The sequence below is a fragment of the Lutzomyia longipalpis genome, chromosome 2 (assembly GCF_024334085.1).
Source record: "Lutzomyia longipalpis isolate SR_M1_2022 chromosome 2, ASM2433408v1".
NCBI classification, from domain to species: domain Eukaryota; kingdom Metazoa; phylum Arthropoda; class Insecta; order Diptera; family Psychodidae; genus Lutzomyia; species Lutzomyia longipalpis.
The window spans coordinates 37915590-37935995 of NC_074708.1; the positions used below are offsets into that span (position 1 = coordinate 37915590).

The 20406-nt window shown below is 33.3% G+C and overlaps 2 protein-coding genes and 1 long non-coding RNA gene across 3 annotated transcripts in view; 1 reads left to right on the plus strand and 2 right to left on the minus strand.

Moving 5' to 3' along the window:
* Positions 1–9925: 9925 nt before the first annotated feature.
* The window catches only part of LOC129788325 (probable G-protein coupled receptor CG31760), a 32837-nt gene continuing 22356 nt past the window's right edge, over positions 9926–20406 (minus strand). Inside the window, exon 10 of the mRNA XM_055824294.1 lies at positions 9926–12387. Coding sequence (XP_055680269.1) covers positions 12327–12387 — 61 coding nt within the window. The 3' untranslated portion in view covers positions 9926–12326. The remainder of the gene's footprint in view (positions 12388–20406) is intronic.
* LOC129788327 (uncharacterized) lies at positions 14078–14829 on the plus strand. Its single transcript, XR_008750357.1, has 2 exons — positions 14078–14276; positions 14405–14829. It is a non-coding gene; the product is annotated as an uncharacterized LOC129788327 (long non-coding RNA).
* LOC129788326 (uncharacterized) lies at positions 16477–19600 on the minus strand. The gene is made up of 7 exons (XM_055824295.1): positions 19427–19600; positions 19228–19343; positions 18968–19155; positions 18346–18567; positions 17722–18271; positions 17550–17652; positions 16477–17397 (listed from the first exon to the last, which is right to left on the minus strand). The coding sequence occupies exons 1-7, from the start codon at positions 19515–19517 to the stop codon at positions 17159–17161; spliced, it is 1509 nt and encodes a 502-aa protein (XP_055680270.1). The 5' UTR covers positions 19518–19600; the 3' UTR covers positions 16477–17158.

The following is a 20406-nucleotide window of genomic DNA, read 5'->3' on the forward strand; positions in this document are numbered from 1 at the left end:
TAACGCGCTTTAACCTTCTGCAATGAGCTTTTCCTGTGTTTATAGAAAAATATTAATAATTTTAATTTAAAGGAAAGAATCTTTTTTTCTTAAATTTATTAAAATTCAGTTTTAATCTTATCTTCAATTCCAAATTATTCCCAAATCATCTAGATTAGCCTTATCAATCAATGATTGATCAAAAATAAAGGAAAAACTTAAGAATATCTATATTCTAGATACAAAAGAATTTTCTAAAGCCTCAAAGGAATTTATTTAAAAACTTTATAATCCCGACAAGCCTAAAGGGTTAATATTTTACCTAAATTCTTATACAAACTGCAATATTTTGCAATTAAAAAAAAACTTGGCTCAATTCCCAATATATTCCTGAAGCTGCAGAATTTTTAGTAGAAACCATAGTTCATTAAGGATTTTCCCATTTCCCATTGTGTCGTTATTTTACATATTATTGTACTTAAAATGATAGCATGAAAAGCTGTGGGAAAGAGGACAATAGAGGCAATTAAGTCACTAAATGGAAAATATGGGAAGAAACCTTGTTCATCACGGCATTTATGGCCTCTAATCTGCATTTTCATTGATACCAAAAAAGCACTGAAAGTACTTCATACAAGAGATGGTTGATTTTGATTGGTCTCAATAAGCTCACACCCACGCAGTATTTTTCCATGCTGAACTTTTTTATTGCGGTTGCTATATACATTTTTTGTGTGCTGCCGTAAAAAATAATAATGTGGTAGTGAGTAGGAACGTTAAAAAAAATTAAATTGAATTTTAATTTTTGATTAAATCCATTAAGATATTTTTAATTAAAATTATTTATGTTACAAAATGTGAAGTATTTTAGTGAAATATATGGGAGAGAATAGGGTTGAATTTGATACTTCCTGAGAATGAAAAAAATTTATTATTTTAAAGGTTTTAAATTGATGCTTATAAAATTAATCTATTTATAATTAATTCAAAATTAGCTTTAAAGTTTTTATAATTAATTTCGTTGCTCTATTCGAGACATTTGCAAGGATGATAATGTGCATGAGAACGCACAGAAAATGCATTTTCCACTAAGGAAAAAGAACAGCTTACGCAAAAGTTTGCAAGATAGGAATTTTCGCATAAAACTCAATTATGTAGAATTAATTAATTCCACAATTTTACTATATGTATTAAATTAAAAGCAATTTACTTTTATCTGGATCTTGATAGTCTTTGCAACTATACATTCTTTAAAAAATTAATATATATTTCCCCTCTAAATTAGATCTCAAAAAAATCCCATCACATCCAACATAAAGAAGGTATATAGAGAGACATTTAAATTGGAAAAAACGAAGTAAATTTCAATTTCGAATATTTATTTAATGTCGCAGTAAATATAAAATGAGCAAAGGGAGTTTTACGTTAAAATGTTCAAGGGGAATGTGTGTTCCAAACTTTCAAAGTAATCTCGGAGAAAGTCGAAACGCAAATACTTCGAAAGGAAAATTCTTCAATTCCTCAACTTTTTCATCGTACTTTATCGTGGGGTACAAATCACCATGTGACATGGTATGTCAGGAGCACTTTGCTGAAAGAGACTCACGTTCCTCTACGACTGCTGTTTGAACATACGGCATGTATTAAAAATTTAAGCATACAAAGCGCATTCCTCGCCCTTCGGCAGGGACTCCCTTTTGGGGCAAAACATCCGTCTGGAACGCACGTGCAGGCAAACACCACACACCGTGGCAGCACAATTTTCTTCGGAAGTCACACTGCGGAGTCACTCAATGAAAGGGACTTTTTTTTTTGCATATTTATGGAATTTTATGTTGTGTATCAAGCGATGTTGTCAATTCCCATCTCGACGGTTTTATTTGAATGACATAAAATTGAATTTATGGATGTGTTTTTCCTTCCACGCGGGCTTTTTTTATGTATATGCTTCGCCATTTAATTGCCCCCCATTTCACAGACCAACATAGCTGAAAGCTTGGCAGCAAGTCGATGGGCTTATTTTACCTTCCTTTAGGAGGATGTTTCTTCTCAAAATCAGTGCTGTAGATAAACAATAAAAGCAAGATTTATTCAAGATTTATTTTTCTCATCTCCGGGTTGAGATTGAATATTTATTAGAGATAAAAAAAATATATCGAAAACACAATTTTTTGAGGAGGATGTTATTGAGCTTTTTTCTACAATTATTTTGTAAAAAAAATAATCAAGGAATTGTCAGGGTAAAGCTTGAAAAGCTCCACTAAGATTACACCTATTTACTTTTTTATTTTAAAATTTAGCAGTAGCTTTAAAAGACTCTTTTAATCATAATCAGAAATGAAGGATTGTTAAAAAAAAATATCAAAATCTTGAAGACTTTTTTAGAATGATCTTTGATTCAATTTTACAACGAAAAATTAAAAACTTTCCCCCTGAAATTTATTAATTTTTTAATTGAATTGAAAAAAATTATTTAACCTCTGCAAACTGATGCTTAAAACCGATTAATTTTTGAATTTTTCGATTTTAGAAAATAATTTTTAATCAATACAGTTCTTTGATTTTTTTAATACTTTCGGCAATTTTTTCCTGTTAAGTATATCCTTAATTATTGGACCGTCCCTTACAAAGCTTTCTAACCATCTTTATCTTACCACGGTTTCCCATATATTCAGCAAATTTTGTAGTTAAAAGATGACATGACTACCCAAAATTTCACCCCCTATCGCAACCTTCTAATGAGGCAAAAGCTCTAAAATGTATTCGATGATTTTGTGCTTCTATTTTGGGTTAAATTACTACGTGAAATTTTACTGAAATTCTGCACACGAATGGGTACCCCGATTTTGGGGGTTTTCCAGAGGAGACCTTTCTGTTCAATATCCGGCATCCGGGTACAATATATTCAGCTGTGGCAGAATCAAAACACCATGGCCATTGAGAGGCATACCGAATCCTTTCATCGGCACCAACTTCCGCTTCACTCACATGGGGCAGGACCCAGCTATATACAGTTGGTATACCTAGGGTTTAGTAGCGTGGTTTATACACGAATCCATATTATAGAACTCTCGCCCTCTACCACGTTGTATATGTCGGGGAATGGTGGTAGAGAATATTGGAGAATTAATGGTGAAAAGTATATTTCAATTGTGTAACATGGAATATATATTTTGCTGTCTCCGTTCTTATCTCTCCCTCTCCTGATGGGGTGCACAAGAGTATTATAGAGCGAGAGAAAGCTACACAGCATAGTACCCCCGGATCGATACGACCTGAATTTATTCAAACCAAAAACTCCTACACACTCACGCAGTCAGCATCACGAGAGAGAAAACCCAAAACTTTCATCCTCGTCTATAATATCTTAGCATTGGATTTACCAAATAAAGCAGAAAATTTATCGTTTCTTGGCTATTTGGGGAAAACTCCTTTCCTTTGCCGGCACGATGTGTGAAAAGTACGTCGTTTTATACATCAAAAGAATGCCGAAAAAAAAAGCTCTGGGATGAGGGTGGGAAAAAAGGATTTGTCGTGATTTCACATCCTCTTTCCAGAGATAAGCACAATTTTCCCATTGACTTTTTTTCGCATCCCTTCGGAAAACTACCCCCTTTAGCTACTGAAGAAAATTTCCAGATTGATCGTCCATCACGGTGTTATCTTTTAAGTAGGGGATCCTAAATTATTCTTTCTCTACTAGTCTCTGTGTATCTGTGTAGGTTACTCCTTTTCATATTTCTCATAGATTTTCCCCCCGAACAATGCATACCTATAAAATAAACTACATAGAGTCACATAAATAACACATTAATATAATATTTACAATGCGACATAAACAAAGTTTATGGTGCAAACATCGGAGATGCAAAAATACAATCCTTCATATAATACGAATTATGGTGCAATATGTTTACCTTGGGGTGCAAAAAGCAATGAATTCGGTCTGGGATGAACTTTTCTCTACAAAAGAGGGATATAAAACTGTTGCTAAAACCATAAACCCCCCAAAACAGGGAGGGGAAAGTCACAAATATAAAATCTCTTGTACTATGACAAAAGCTTCCGCATTTATGTTGTTTAGTAGGTGTATATATGTTTATGATAGCAATACCTACTGAAAGAAATTTCATTTATACTAATTAATCATCGCTGAAAATGAATCAACAAAGTGGATAATGATGCTCATATCCGAAATGACTGAATAATTTATGGATTCACTTACACCCCATGACTATATATTATGTGGAATTTATAAACACAAAGTGGGAGTTGAAGGATTGATTGCGTTGATTGCAGATACCTACAGTACACTGATTTACAATTTACTTCCAATATTAATCATTTTATGCTATTTTGGGTAGGTCTATTGAATACAATGAAAATCCTTTTTGTCATGACACAATGGAATTATATACGCACGCAGGTAACAAGGGGTAGGGGATGGCTCTAAAATAGACACATTCCGGATATTGCAATATATATTTAAATTATGTATACACGTGTTACGTACTTCAGTAGGAAAATATTTTGATTCAAATTGTTATGTAACTATGAAACTGTCTGTGTAACATTATTTGATAGGGAAATTATTCAAATAACATTAAATAATTTCCTGGTACCTACCACCATCCTCCCCATGGAGATACAAACAAATTTTCGCGGGAAAATAAAGGAAAATTGTCCACTAAACGATACAGCAAAATTTTAACTTGAAAATTTCAACAAAAAGCTTCATGCAATCCTCCAAAAAATAAAGTTTTCCATCCACCACGTCAGCTCTTTTGTGATTTTTTTCGGGGGCGATCCCTTTCGCCAATCACCTACCATTTCCCCCATTATCCTTCTCCACATACATACATATACCGTCTATTTGCAGAAAGTCAATTTTGTGGTTTAGCTTCCATAAAAGAGGGGACGATTCTCTCTCAAGTTGCTCCAGAAATATTTGCATAGCATAAAAGCCTTTGTGTCCATCAAACCATTGTCCGACGAACCTCCTCATTTTCTCATCGATTTGCCGGGGACACTCGCAGAAATTAGTGCGATACGATGGCGTACATAATGAGCTTCGATGGGTAAAAAAAATTATACCCGAAAGGGTTGCGGGGGTATTATTTTCAGTGAGGGAAAACCACAACTTGGTGGGGGTAGAGGGTTGCAAAATGTGATGTATATGTACATATATACATACCTCTTGTATATCCTTTAAAGAGGATGAAAGAGGGACGAAATGATGGAATTTGTTATTTATGACGACGGGGAAATAATTTGAGAGATGATGGAGACGCGTGAAGGGTCAAACACAGGGAGGTAAAGGGATGAATCTCCTCCTTTTCATGCTGCACGATGAGCAACAGGGGAGCACAGAAAGGGGGCGCGCAATGAATGGGTGGGAATGAGAAAAAACAAGTAGAGAAATGTGTTGTTCTACACGTTTAATAAAGCTCCCCAGCATCCACAAGCTATTCCTGATGTCATGAATATTTATTTTTCACAAAATGGAGCTTTTTTATTCGAATAAAAAAAAACTTGCGGAGGCAGACCTTTGAGAGAAAAATTGCGGATGAGTGAATTTAAATGACAAAGCATTTTGGGCGTTCGTTTGAAGCGTTTAAGACTAATTTGGGGCTGAATTCTTTTCTCCATTTTTCGGCCATCCTTTTCACCCAGAAGCTGCTATATTTTTTTTGGCAGTTTAATTAAAAAAAAAACCAACAGCAGCACTGACCCAAGTAATTTTCACATTTTCTTTCCATTTATCTCCATAAAATGCGGCTTATAAATTCCATGGCTCGACTTCTTCTTAAGTTTTTCAGTTCTAATTTTCTTTTTCATCCCCGTTGAAGCATAAATGGTTGCTTTGCCACAGACAATGCTCAAATGTACATCGATTTAATCGTGATTCATCGTAAGCTTAATCATAACTCAAGTCTCGGTGAGAGAGCTTTAAGGAGGATTTATTTGAGAATTCTCTCATTTGCATTTGTTGAAAATTCCGAATTAACACTGAAAAAAATGTTTAATTTGTTGCATAATTTTTCGCGGAAAGCTTGTGAATCCTTGTAATTATGAGCTTTTTATTAAAAGCTTCCGAGAATCTGAGAAAAACCAAAAATGCCGGAATAACGCAAAATTCTATTATCGTTTGTTCTTTATTTCTTCAAATAACTAACGTTTAGAACTTTTCTCTGGCTTTCAACAAGAATTAAAATAAAATACTTTTCTCGTTTAATTTGAAATAATATAGTTCTAATTCTATGCAAACAAACATTATAAATTCAATTAAACCATTTTGGTTCATTAATAAATCTTCTCTATAAATATTTTATGTTGACCGCACTGAAGTATAATTACAATTAAGTCAGCAGTTAAGTTTGCATTTAAGCATTTATAGCTTAATTCCCGTAATTCTCATTATCCCACGCTTAGGGGCGGAAGCTGAATTGGGTGATGTGTTATGTGGGAGAAAGTCCGGGGGCAATAAATCAATTAGGCACACGAGGAGACGGAGGATGATGTGCTGGGGCGATTTATGGATAACACTACAATATCGCTCTTGGAGGAATGCGTGTGACAGTTGGACATCCATGAGCTGAGCTTTGAGCAAACACATGAAAGCCCACCCACACTGTCAAGGAGTTCGTGTGCGTTGTGGAGTTGGCGGAAGGGCTCAATAGTGTGTTGATAATAAAGTGGATGAATGTGCCAAGAATGTCCAACTTGGGTGTCATAAATTAAAGTAAATTGTTATGAATTGTGAAGGCGACAACATATTAATTAGACCACCATGGACACCATTTATGTCCACACATTCCTGGAATTTGTGACCGAGATTGGGCTATGCCAGCTCTTAAAGACGAACCACAATATGTATATACGTACCGTCTTAAATTCATCTCCTTTAATTGATCATGCAGCACCTCCTCATGCTTTCTCAGCAGCAGCATACATGCCATACATAATGATGGCAGAACCGGAAGATGAATTGAAAATCGGCACAAGCAATGAGCATCACGAAATGAGGACAACTTTGAAGCACAGACCAAAAGCACTTCATTCCGTATACATACATTTGGTACATGAAAGCTCCTCGCAATTTCCGCAACAACATCAGACGACATTTTAGCGTACGCCCAAGGAATGAACAAGGAGGATGCGAAAGATATGTAATTAAGTTTTGTCGTGTGGTTATCATTTTCATGCAGGAAAGTCACTTTAGAAATCACTTCACAAACACATTTTCATGATTATTCACTCCATCATTCTGCAGAGGAGACCTACATTAAATTATAAAACTCCCTTTAGTTTAATATATAGGTAAGTAATTGCACACAACACATTTTAGCCTTATTCACAAAGTAATTAAAAAGTTTTTTACCCCATTTACCTTCATTCCTGTATGTTATAGGGGTCGTTATAATTTTTCAAATCACAGACAATACAAGAAAATTCCGGGGAAAGGCTTATTCGCGCGTGGATAACGTGACCCTAAAAGAGCTTTTTTAATTTATGAAATACATAATTAAAATGTGATTCAATTAACATTAAAATATTACTACGGTGACAGTATTATATTCCTCAAAAATCAATAGAACTTTTCTGGTTTATTTTGTGGTTAATGAAACCACAAATTAACGAGATAAAATAATTGAAATATTTGTTACAACAGAGAATGACAAATGTTCCAATTTTAGTTACAAAAAAAATTTAATTTGGCTTTAATTAGTGCAAAATATACTGTCGATGAAAATGTCAGAAAAATGTATTTTGACTTTAAACTACCAGGCGCCTCCGTTTTAAGCAACTTAAAATTAACACAAATTGCAAAAAAAAATCTAAAAGCTCTTCCTTCAAGCTGGAAAAGAAAGTATTTTAATACCAACGAGATCCTAATTTTAGGAGATCATTGTTGTAAATATTCCCACACATCCCCCGCTGGAGCTTTTGAATACAACAAACGATAAAATATGTAGAATGATGAGTTCAAAGGAAAAATGATAAAGACTTTCTCGGTAACTTTTCCTCCAGTTCATTGAACTCTGCTATCAAATTTTCAATTTTCCAATTCACATAAAATCACTGTTGAGTTCATCTCCCTCCCCGATGGATGTGGGTATATGATGTATCCCTCATCTATTGAATATTGCCGTGGAAACACATTGGCACGACGTTAGAGCTCTTAGCACGAGGCAAATGACCCCAACGACCTTCCAAATGAACCCGGAACGCCTAAAATCCTGTGATCGTTGGAGCGTGATTCGCATAAAATTCAGAAATTCACAAGCCTAATCTAAAAGTATTAAGCGATCCGAGATGTTTCGCACCGAAGGGAGCTTTTTTGTCCTCTTTTTGGGTGTTGCTCCACACAAAATTTCTAATCAATTTGTCCTCCATCTGTCGTCACTGTGAAGATGATAAATTGAACTTCACGCAGGATGGATTCCTAGGAACATTCGCATCTCCTTCTCTCTTGGGTACTCTTCTCCTATGTATGTAAGAAATCTCCTCTGACATGCACGTTGCGGTGGTTGAGTAAAAGAAAATATACCATCAAAGAAAATTATCCAATTTACCATCATCCACTTTTGCGAAAAGGGAATCAGGTCCAGACAATATGATTTATTGAATTGGATACTCACACTCCCACCCAAACACAACGCCCCCAACAAATGTCTCCCCATCCCGGCCCAAACCCATTGCCCACCCACGCAGTGACTTGGCTATTTGAGTGCATGTGAAGGAGCACCCTTGCGAAGAATCAAATCACAAAAGTTATTCTTCCAATTTCCCCCGTGAAAATCTTCCCTGTGAGTAGGTAACAGTTGAAGGTTTGCTTATCGACTTCACTCCGTTAAATAGAAAAACTTTTTCCCAACTTTTCTCTCCTGCCACTTACGGGGAGCTTTTTCCTTTTTATTCCCTCTGCCGAAAAAAAATCGAAAAGTAACCTGGCATGGAAAAGAAAATTTATTAATTCAATGCTACGTGAGCCTAATCAAAATCACACCAAATACCTAATATTTTACGGAGTTCATTTGCTCACTCAATTTCCTGCAAGACTTCCCCGGCAGTTAAACTAATTAATTAATTTAAAGTAAGCAAATTGATAGAACAGTTCAATTACTAAAATTTAACCTAGATTTTCCCAAGAATTTTTGAAATTTTCGCGAGTTTGACTTTGAAGTAGCCTAAAAAAGTCACTACGTAACCAAAAAATCTTAAAATTTCGTAAAAGAAGTCATAAAATTCTTCTTTAAACTGAATCAATCTGACTTTAAAGAAAATAAATACTTTTCAAGTCATTTTTATGAACTTAAAATCGTCAAAATCAATTTTTTGAGCTTACAAATTGTAGTACAATGGGCCAATTTTGGTTAAAAAATCATGAAAAGATTTTTTTTTAATGAAAATTGAAGCCAAACTTAAATCTCAAATGAAAATAAATCCCCCGGCTATGTATAATACACTGTTAGGTAGCAAAAAATTACCTACCAACTAATTTTCTGAATATTGTTTCATGTTAAATTGGAATTTTGCCTTTGGCTGTTTTTCTGGGACATTTTTTTCGTTTTAACTTTGTTAAATGCTGAAACTTTTAAAAGCATTGTTTGATGATTTTTTTTGTCAGAGATGAAACATGTATCACATATTTGTAGGTATGTAAAAAGAAAGAATCACAGCTAAAAGTAAATTAAAGTAAAGAATAAAAGCTCCACGTAAGGGAAATCTGGAAAATTGCAAATAAAGTTTGAAGGCAAAAACAATTTGAAGAAGTATATGCAATAAAATCCTTTAGAAATCCTGAATAATTGATCCCAAAAGATTTCCACCGAGAAATTCCAACATTTTGATTCAAAAGTTTTCCATGTAGTCTGCAACCCTGGAGCTGAAGGAGAAAATTTATGACCATTCAATGTTTCACGTATTAAATGAATAATCCATATTTTATGTATGATTATCATCCTTATATGTATTTAATGTAATATCATTTTGTGGTTTTAACTGTACATTTTCGGTTTGGGAATATGTTTGAGGAAACTTTATTAATACGACAATAAGTTTTGCTCTAAATTTTAGTTTTTATCTTAATGTCTCGAGACATATTTCAACACATTTATGCAAATTTTATCATTTAATAAATTCTTAAATTTTATATTAATATCCATGCCTTAAACTTCCTCTCCCACCCACGTTCAATTACAACAATTACTATATGAAAGAGAAAATCTCTGCGTCTTTATCAACTATTCATGGTAAATAGTTAAAGGTATGTTTGTGAGAATTTTTACTCCCAAAATATGGCATGAAGTTGATGATCTTTGCAAAAAAAAAAAGTTTCTGTAATAAGTAAATTTCTTCTTCTTGGAATGACAAAGCACAAAGTTAAACTTTTACTCTCTCTCTAAATCGCGACCTGCAAATTTGTTCCAAATAGAAAAAAATTGCTTACATAAACTGTTTTTCTCACCCATGGTGCGCAAAGAGGAGCTTTCTCACTCTCTCTGTGTTTTTTCCACCACCATCACAAACCCCCAAAATATATTCGGGGAACATTTTGTAGGGCTCCAACTCATTCTTATGCGGGTAAAATGGTAAATCCACCCACTAGTACTGTAAACATGGTTGTTTCTGACTCCTGAATTGTGCGACAATAAAATACAATCGGCCATAAAATGGAACTCAGTCTGGGAAAGTTGATAAAATGCACCACTATGTTCTTTTTTTTCATGAAAAAAAAATAACTATTTGTTAGTTGAAGTTTTTGTTTGGCAGGAAAATTTGCAAAATGAACAAATTTGTAATTTATCGCAGTTTGCAAATTTTTTTTCTTCAACTTTTTTGAGAGCTTGTGTCCAACAAAAAATTCCCCGAAAATCATAGAATATCTTTTTGGGTGAGAATATATATTCTAGGGGAGAGTGGGGCAAAAAAAGTCACTCGAGGGTTTAGGAAAAGCTCAATAGCTAACATTCCTTGTCTTGCTCTATCTGCTGAGAACAATTTTTGAGCTTTTCCTAAACCCTTGAATGATTTTTTTGCCACGCTCTCTTTTATATTTTTTTTGTATTAAATAAATATTTAGAAAATGCTCAAAATGTCCAAAATGTCATTCCGAATAAATTGATAAATTATAATTTAGTTTTCTATCTAATGCCATTTGATCTAAAAAAAACCAAAAATATATATTTTTTGATATTTTTCTTTGCCCTTGTAAGTATATATTTTGATTTTTTATTGTCCTATTTTATTAAAATCATTTAAAAAAATTGAATCTACATTAAAATAGAAAAAATTGGAGCAAACCTGCAAATTATTTTGTTGCGAGCTTTTAGAGCTTTCAATACCTTCTTTTTTTGTATGTAATTTTGTTACACAAAAAGCTCTTGTTCTTCTGTATATTTTTTGAATATTTAAACCATGCAGAATTGCCCCAGTTCTCCCTATTTAATAACAAATTTTGTATTTTTGTTTTAATTTGTACTCATAGAGAAGCTTTCAAAATAACATCATTCCATACCTATGTCAAGAATAATATTCTTAATTCAACAATTTAGTATAAGAATTTTACTTTCATTTTCTTTCAAAAACATCTCTCAAGGATTTTCTTCCATCTGTAAATGGAAAACTTTTTTTTCTCACATTTTTGTCAACATTTTTCTTTCCTCCGAAGTGAACAGAATTAGTACTCGATGATGGTGATAAAATTATAAAGTGTTTTATTGGTATTTTATCACCCAGTTTTTTCTTACCACGATGAAATGTAAAGGCCATTTGATGGCTGATGGTGAAGTAATTTGTGATTCTTATCTATTAATACCATTTTTTTTTTCTTTCAACCATTGAACATGAAGTAATAACGTGATCCTTAAGGGATAAGCATTTTATGTAAAATGACAACCAGCTTATTCACTATGTTTATGTACATGGAAATGTTCATCGTCCACTATCCTGTTCTTCTTTCAATTTTTCTTTCGGAATTTGTGGTCATGACACATTCAATAAACATCCCAAAAAATGGAGAAGAAATAAAGCTTAAAATAACCCCCCGTAGTAAAATGCTTTCTTATCCATTCTTATGGAAAATTCAATAACATCAACATATATGTGTAAGAAAGAAAAATCTTCTTTCGTGAGTTTTGTGACAATAACAAAATATTAAAAAAAGAGTTTCCTTTTTTTATGAGCATTACAATTTGTTCAACTTGATTGAGCTGCAAAATACTGTTTAATGTTGGCGCCTTTTACACATAAATAGGGATTCGAATATCGAATGTCTTACTTGGGGAATTGCTGGTTGTGGAACTGGAAGCCAACGAGCAGTTCTGGCCACTTCGGAGTCCATGTCAAACACGATCACTACTATTTATTTGACCACTTGTTGTATGCGATGGAGCCGCCGGGTAGCTACGAAAAGTACAAAGAAATATTTTTTTTTACCTTCTCCCTCTCACTGTCATGTCAGTTTGTGGATTTGAATGGTGAAAATCAATTTGGTTTCCCGAGTGGGCATTTATTTAAAGGTATGTTGGTTATTTAATTAATTTTGAGGGATTTAAATCACCAGAAAAACCCCAAATACAAATTTATTGTGAAAGCTCATCTGTGTTAATCTATATAATAAAGAAAGGTCTCTCTAAAATTTCGTTCCTGTTCATCTATGCATTTCTACACCGTTGGTCCGATCGCGATGAAATTTGGTACAGAGACTACTGATACCAGGCGGTTTTTACCAACGGCATTCATTTTCCCCCCAAGCCCCCCTTCACATAGCCCCCATATAAAAATCACGCTTTTTTGACTACTTTTTGAATCTGGCGCCATAAATGTTGTGTGAAATTCACTTTTTCCCTTTGAAATATCTGTTGGAGGTTTTTGCGTGGCCCATCTATCTTCTTCTATATAATAAAGAAAGGTCTCTCTAAAATTTCGTTCCTGTTCATCTATGCATTTCTACACCGTTGGTCCGATCGCGATGAAATTTGGTACAGAGACTCCTGATACCAGGCGGTTTTTACCAACGAATACATTTTCTATTGGACTTTTTTCATCTCAATTATTTTCTCTATATAAAATTTGCGCGAAGCGCAACAAATCCCCGCGAAGCGGGGCGAGGTAAATTGGAGCGAAGCGACAATTTACCTCGTATTCAATAAACAAATGGTTGAGAGATGAAATAATTTTGATGGAAAACGAATAGCAAACATATCGCTGTATTGTGTATATACAAAACCTTTGGGCAATTGCACCCCAATGATTTTTAATAAAGCTTTTTAAATCTCATTCAATTCGCAATAAAAAAGTTAAAGGCTTTATGATTAAATTGTCATGTTTTATTAAAGAGTTTTTTAACCTAAATATGCTCGGGATTTTTTTTTGTATTTTTGTAAAATTTAATTTTAAAAAAGAAAGTTATTTAGGTGCCTAAACACCTCCAGAAAGATCAATATCTTAAAGCTTCCCTTTTGAAGGTAAAGGAATTGTTTTTATGATAAAAAATAAAAAGGAAATTTTAAAAGTTTTATAAAACATAAAACGCAAGAAAAAATCAGAGTAAAAAAATTCTAACGTTTAAAAATATTTCAAACGATAGAAATTTATATGGATGTTGGAAGAGAAATATTTTTAAAACTAATTTTCAACGTTTTTGAAATTTTAAAAATTCTATTAAAATTTCCTTGAATAAATATCTTGCTACGCCCCATGTTATTCTAACCACTAAGAAATAATTGAAGAAACGCTATGAGTAAAATTTTCATCATTAATTCAACTCAAAGTCAATCATAACGCGTCCAGTTATAAGAGTTGGTGTCCCACAACGTGTAGAAGTTTGTTTATGCGTTGTAGTGCGATTTGTGAGCAGAATTAGTAGGCAACACGGAAAAAAATATCTACTAAGGCGAGCTGAAAACTCTTGCTATACCAGCAATTTGGCGTCAGAAAGCAGCCACTGCTTATTCAAAAGTGTAGTCTGTAAGGGTAGAACTTTACTTCAGCTCTCACAGCAAGAAAAATTTTTTCGTTGAACAAGATGACAAAAAGGAAGAAACCACACAATTCCGAGCAATTATCTAACAGAGGGCGCTAAAATTCAGTAGCACGCAATTTGTTTATTTGGTTATTTTGACAAAGGAGACGAAAAAAATTTTCTTTTGTTTTTGTTATTTCCCTGTTCTGTTTTGTGTGATATGGAACTGATTAGTTTCCTATGGGAAGAAAATCTAATATTGTACAGTTTCCCATTCTGGAAGACACTATCTACATATGGATGTTTAGTTTTCATTTCTTCCGGAAAGGTAAAACTTCGTGGATACAAATGCTCAATTTCTGCTTGTAGGATATTTATCCATATCCTTCAAGACTTAAAGTTAACAGAGAAAGCAGATTAATTATATGATAATCATGAATATTTTAAAAATTTCAGGAATAATCCCGTTTTTGAAGAAGTTTAAGATGAGAATCTGAGATGTCACACTTATGGTCTACCCCTAGACAGGATTGGTTGACATTGGCCTGGAACGCATTAAAATTTACAAGAAAACAGAAGAAATACACAGACTCCTACTAGAAAAAGTCTGCAATAAAACAACGGGATTGTCTTGTTATTTCAAGCATCTGCACTACCTGACAAGTTTTAATAACATAGGACTGACTGAACAAAATCCTAGATATGAGAGGAAAACATAAATAGATAAAGTCCTTTTTCAGCTCCAGAGGATCAAATTAATCATACTCTACGAACCTTTATTACCAGCAAAAATGATGTTAATGAGCAGATTACATTTTTGTGCAAAAAATAGGTGAATTTGTATTTTTCTTCAAAAAATAAAACAAAGCATTATGAAACAATACAGATTTATATTAAACAATAAATTCCATTCCGTGTTCAAGCACATAAGTAAAATTCTCAAATAGGTCACTTAGTCTTACTTCAATATTCCTTAGTTCATCTTCAAGTTTAACCACATAAGCCATAAAGTGATTATCAAAATAGATTACTGTAAATAATTTAGCTACACATGCAATTTTTGTCTCATTTGAAATTAATTTTTCATATGCCACAACTTGATAAAAAGTAGGATATACATTATCTTCAGTGCATGCAAAGGACACAACAGGATACTTTCGAATACTTTTCTCATTTATCATCATTTTTTTGAAATATGACTTACCTCCATACCAAACTGGTTTGGAGAATGCAATCTCTTTTTTCATGTGAGAAAAATTGGGTTCGATATTTTGTAGTGACACTCTGTTCATAAGTGTTTTGCAAATATTCTTACGTGAAGTTGTATTATTGCATATGGATTTGGCGATCCTATGCTTAGATTCGCATCTCATTGTGGAGAATTGTCGTACAGGGCCCATGATTTCCATAACCATGGGGTAATGCAAAAGAATATGCATCTTTGGTTTAAGAGGCTTTTTAAATACTTTTAAAAACAAAACATGATGCTCCTCAATATACATTTTGAGTAAATTTGGGTCATGAGATGAGACTGCATCTTGCTCTAGTATGTCAATAATCCTTTTCAGAAGGCAATATATATCCCACTTTTTATTTTGGCGTTTCACCCAGTGACCAACAATAAGGCCAAAGAATTTAAGGAATGTTAAAACTTCTGATGCTGACATTCTTAGGCATGGGTTCTTGCCTTTCAAGTGACTCTCACAAATTATTGGAGGCTTGTTTATATTGTAATTTGTACCATAGTTGAAGATATGGATTCTTGCGTTCAAATTACTTAGAGTGAAATCTTTGTGTATCTTGTCAACATAAATGAAATCATGAATTATTAGAGCCAATTCATATTTAAGCACTCCCTCTGCGGTGTCGTGCATCATGTCAACAGAAAAATTTTCAGACGCGTGAAAATAAGACAATTGGTTGAGGATACAATCTGATTTGACACCTGTTGTTTTTGCATCATTAATTAACAAATCTTCATTATAGTTTGTTTTAGTTCTCAAATATAATGGATCAATTTTTACTAAACGACTCGTAATATCCTTCGGGATCTTACAAAAACGGCAAAAGAAATTAGCAGAAAACGACTCCTGAAAGCCCAGGAGCTCATTCAAACCCTTATTATCCCCGATAAGGGCACACAAAATCAAATTAAATTTTTGATTTTCACATTCAATACCCTCAGTTTCAAATTGTTTCAGTTTTTCAATTGCCGGTTGAAAAACCGAATTGCCAAATTGCTTTCGATCGAGTGAGTATGAATACGACAACACAAAAATATTATTCAATTTTGCTTGATCGTGGATTGATATTATTGGTAATACAATGTACAATCCCGCAACCATTTGGTTTGATGAATGAGATCCTAGAGCATTATTAGTCTCAAATTCGTCATAGTAAAGCAGATAAGGAACAATAATCCCATCAGTGTTAGTTTTAGCTTGTTGAAACTTAAGCCTCCAAAAATCTGTTTGCAGAAAACTTTTAACAATGTTTGAATTTGAGAGTTGCTTGAGTTCGTCCATATAAGAAGAAATTGAAGATTTTATTATATTGGAAGAAAAAAAAAGTTTAAGATGAGGCTCAAGTGACCCATTTACAACTGTTTCACACTTTACTTGTTTAATCGTTGTGCTTGTATCTGAATTTTTTGACTCTATCCTGTATCCGATTGTGGAACATTCTGGTTTGACATAACAAGTGGTCTCTTCAAGAAAGTTCTCCCTTACATGTTGAGAGGAAATTAAGGTCATATTTTCATTAACAGTTGAAAACACTTTATCAACTACATAATTTAGTTCGGGGAATTGTGATATCAAATGGTGTTTGACGTCTTCACAAAAATTTAGTTGGTAATTTTTAAACAAATTTATAATTTTACTCACGTCATGGTTACTGTAAGAGGTTTCATAGAGATTTTTCATCAAACAAATCAATGATGTTTTGTTATTCTCAATAAGATTTTGCAAATTAATGATTTCAATTTTTTCTGTTTGCGTTTCTTGATGTTTGAAGTTTTCCTTATTTGGAGAATTAAAATTCACTTCCATAAATTGATTGTGGAATTTTTTCATGTGTTCAGAAAAATTTTTTTTTGATGAAAATTCCCTCTCTACAGCACACTCGATACATTTCCAAATTAACACATCCCTATGACACGCAGTAATATGATAATTGAATGATTCGTAATCGTTGAAGGAAAGAAAGCACTTAAAACATCGCATTTTGGAGATCGCTTATTAGACTTGAAACAGATACGTAAGATTTATCCTTCTCAGTATGTAGTTCATAAACGTAGTGTTGCACCAGACTCCAGCACACTTGGGCTCCTTCAGGAAATTCAGAATTAAGTGCCACCACTGTTTTGAAGAAGGAATCAATTCCCGAAAGTGCTGAACTTTGTTCGTAATAAGTGCCGCCCACTTCAATGAATACTGAAGAAATGTTGTCTAAAAATATAAGAGTAGCATAGGATTTTTAACATATAAAAAGAGAATACAATTTTTGTGCAAAATAATTTTAGTAGGAGGTTTAAAAAATCTGCACCAAGATGAAACAATTTTTGTCTGTCCCTTACTAAAAAAAAAGAGGTGATACTTACTAAAGTCACTTCCAACGAAAATCAATTTGGGTGTCCTTTTCAGTTTGTGTTTGTCGTAATACAAATTTTCTTCGTTGATTTTTCTTTCAAGAAGAGACGCGTCCTAGTAAATGCAAAAAAAGACATTATCTTATAAAATTTTCATAAAAATGTTTTAAAAAAATCTATTTACCTGAACGTGCAATATTAGTCTCTTCAAAACTTCGGTCTGCGTTAGTTTAAGTTTCTTGTTTCGTTCAACCGTTTTGCTCAAATAACTTCCTTTCAATAGTTTGGGAAGTGCAAAAAATCCGAGCAATTCGTATGGAGTGCTGCGGTCCAGATAATCAAATTCGTCTTTTGATATCTTCTTTTTGCAAAATGAAATGATTCTTTCATTAATTTCCGGCCATCTCTCAAAAAATTTGGTATCACAATCTGGATATTCTGTTGAAAAATCCTTTAGCAAAAGATCATTGCCACAGGGCGATTGAAGAATCTTGAATTGGTTGAAGTAGTTTTGAAGTGACGAAGTTGGGGATTTTAGGAGTTTTTGTCTCGCATGAAATGTTGCTCTCCAAGAAAAAAAAATTTCATCCCATGGTTCTGTGTTTTCGCGCAAAAATTTCAGGTGATCATCCACCTCAAAATCTTCAATTTCTGTGGAAGCTTGTGGCACAATGTCTTTCAAAGCTTGTCTCCAGTTATTGTACTGCCAATAGAGCTTTCCACTGGGACTAGATCTAAAAGAGGACACAAAATGATACAAAATGATTAAAGAACAGACCAATATGGCATATTTAATTTCAATACTTACTTAGTGATTTTGTTGTAGGGAATAAAATATGTGAGGGAGTTTTCGCCAGGGAATGTTTGTTCTATGAGTTTTGCAAGTTCCTGAAAACGCTGACTCGAAATTTTAAATTTAAGAACACTCGCATCTCCATGCACATTCTGCCATGAAGAAAATTCTTTCTCTACAAGAAGCTTGGCTAACTTGGCACGCTCCGAATCAGAAAAGGTGTTATTTTTGGTGTATCTAAAAAAAGGAAACAAATATGTAGAGTAAAAGTTAAGATTTCTAGTTTCGAAATATTAATTAATATAAATATTTTCTTTCTAATAATTTGTTGCAAAACTGAAATACATATACGAATTCACTTCGCAGTGGTTTCATGCTGAATCTACATTCAATGAGAATATTTTTCGTAAATATGTAATATTAAAAAAAAACTAACTTTATACAGGTACACATAAGATTAGCTGTATTATTAAATGTCTTAATCTTATGAAATTTTCATTTTATCTAATCAAATGATTATGAATCAATCATAGAATGTAAAAGACTAAATATGTTGTGCCTAAATATACGTTACATTTAAGTATATTTTAATGGTAGTTACTAAAACTTGCAATTTGTTCATTTCAAAAATACCTACTTTCCCTTCAGAAAAAATCCTCTTGCACAGGAAAGGAACTCATTAGCAAAATCGTCCACTGGATTTCCAATCGATGATGATCCCTCGGGTATTCCGACGTTAGAAGGAACTTCAGTCGCATTTGTAAATTCCAAAATTTCTTGGATCGGGCAACTATCTACATTGGTTCTCGTTGAACCATCGAATTCCTGAAAATAGAAATAATAAAGTAAAAATCACTGGAAAGATTTTTAATTCAATAAAAAATTCACTGAAATTACCTCTATCAGAGATGAATACTTTTTAAAAAAAATCAGTCGCGGACCACTTTTAGGAATAAACTCTTTGCAGATTTCGAGCGATAGGCATTTGAATGCCTCAAAGGAGTATTCCTGATCTAAAAGAAAGACAATAAATATGTTGATTGGCATACGGATCGAAGGGTTAACCAAATTATATATCACTTATCAGAATACTTACCAATGAAATAATGCAGGTAACTTTCTGATCCAATTCGTTTAAGAGCGTCCCTTATTTTACAAATATCGTCTTTTTCGTTCGCATCGCACATTGTTTACACGTGTTGTCCGTTTGATTGTCAAGGCTGTCAATTTTTGCACTTTTTTTACAAACACTAGCGCCGCGCGAAAATTGACGGAAGCATCAGTTTTGAAAATGATTTTTTCGCTAATTATTCTTTTGGAAAAACTATAAAAGCATTAAAGAGCTTTCGTGATCTCATAAAGAGGTCAAAAAAATGGAATTTCTTCTCTAAAATGTCAATCTTTACATAAAATTGATAAATATTGGCTATATATGGATCCAGAAACACTCCAACAACCGTAAAAATTTAAAATTGAGAAGAAGAAGAAGAAAAAATTAATAAAATATCGGATTCGTTATATTTGAATCACATGAGACAAATATTTACCCTACGCTTTGCGAAAATTTAATTTTCTTTTAAGAAAACTAGCAAAAACTACTTAAACAATTTTCTAGACTCTTAAGTATAAAATTGATACAAAAAACATGTCATACAATACGTCGCGAATAACGGATAGCGAGAATGAAAAAATATTTTGCCCGCAGCGCCTCTTCGTGCAAATAGGAGAAACTTCTCCCAAAAAATTATCAGCTAGCCAAAATTCTAGTTGGCTCAACAAGTTTCTCCAGCTGACTTAAATTGAGTCATCAGCTATTGGAGCTGATTAGTAGCTGTTGTACTAAAAAGCGCCAAATTTTTACGCCGACTCAACTTTTTTCTTTCCGTGAAAGTTGATTTTTTTTGTGAAATTCAGCAATTTGATGGATAAAAATGGTCATATCTCTGGTTCTATAAGACCTACAGAAATTTATTGACCAGTTTTGGAAAGGTCTTGAAATAAACTATAATCTGACATATATTTCGATACATTTCAAGGTGACCTCTAGAACACAAAATGGCGGCTATTTGTTTTACT

Bases quoted from the DNA above. Each gene is read 5' to 3' on its own strand.
- LOC129788326 (XM_055824295.1), bottom strand. From the start codon at position 19,517: ATGTGCGATGCGAACGAAAAAGACGATATTTGTAAAATAAGGGACGCT. The intron at 19,156-19,227 runs GTAATTTCAGTG...TTCTATTTTCAG, and splicing joins AGTATTCATCTCTGATAGAG to GAATTCGATGGTTCAACGAG. The intron at 17,398-17,549 runs GTAAGTATCACC...TTATATTTTTAG, and splicing joins TTTCGTTGGAAGTGACTTTA to ACAACATTTCTTCAGTATTC.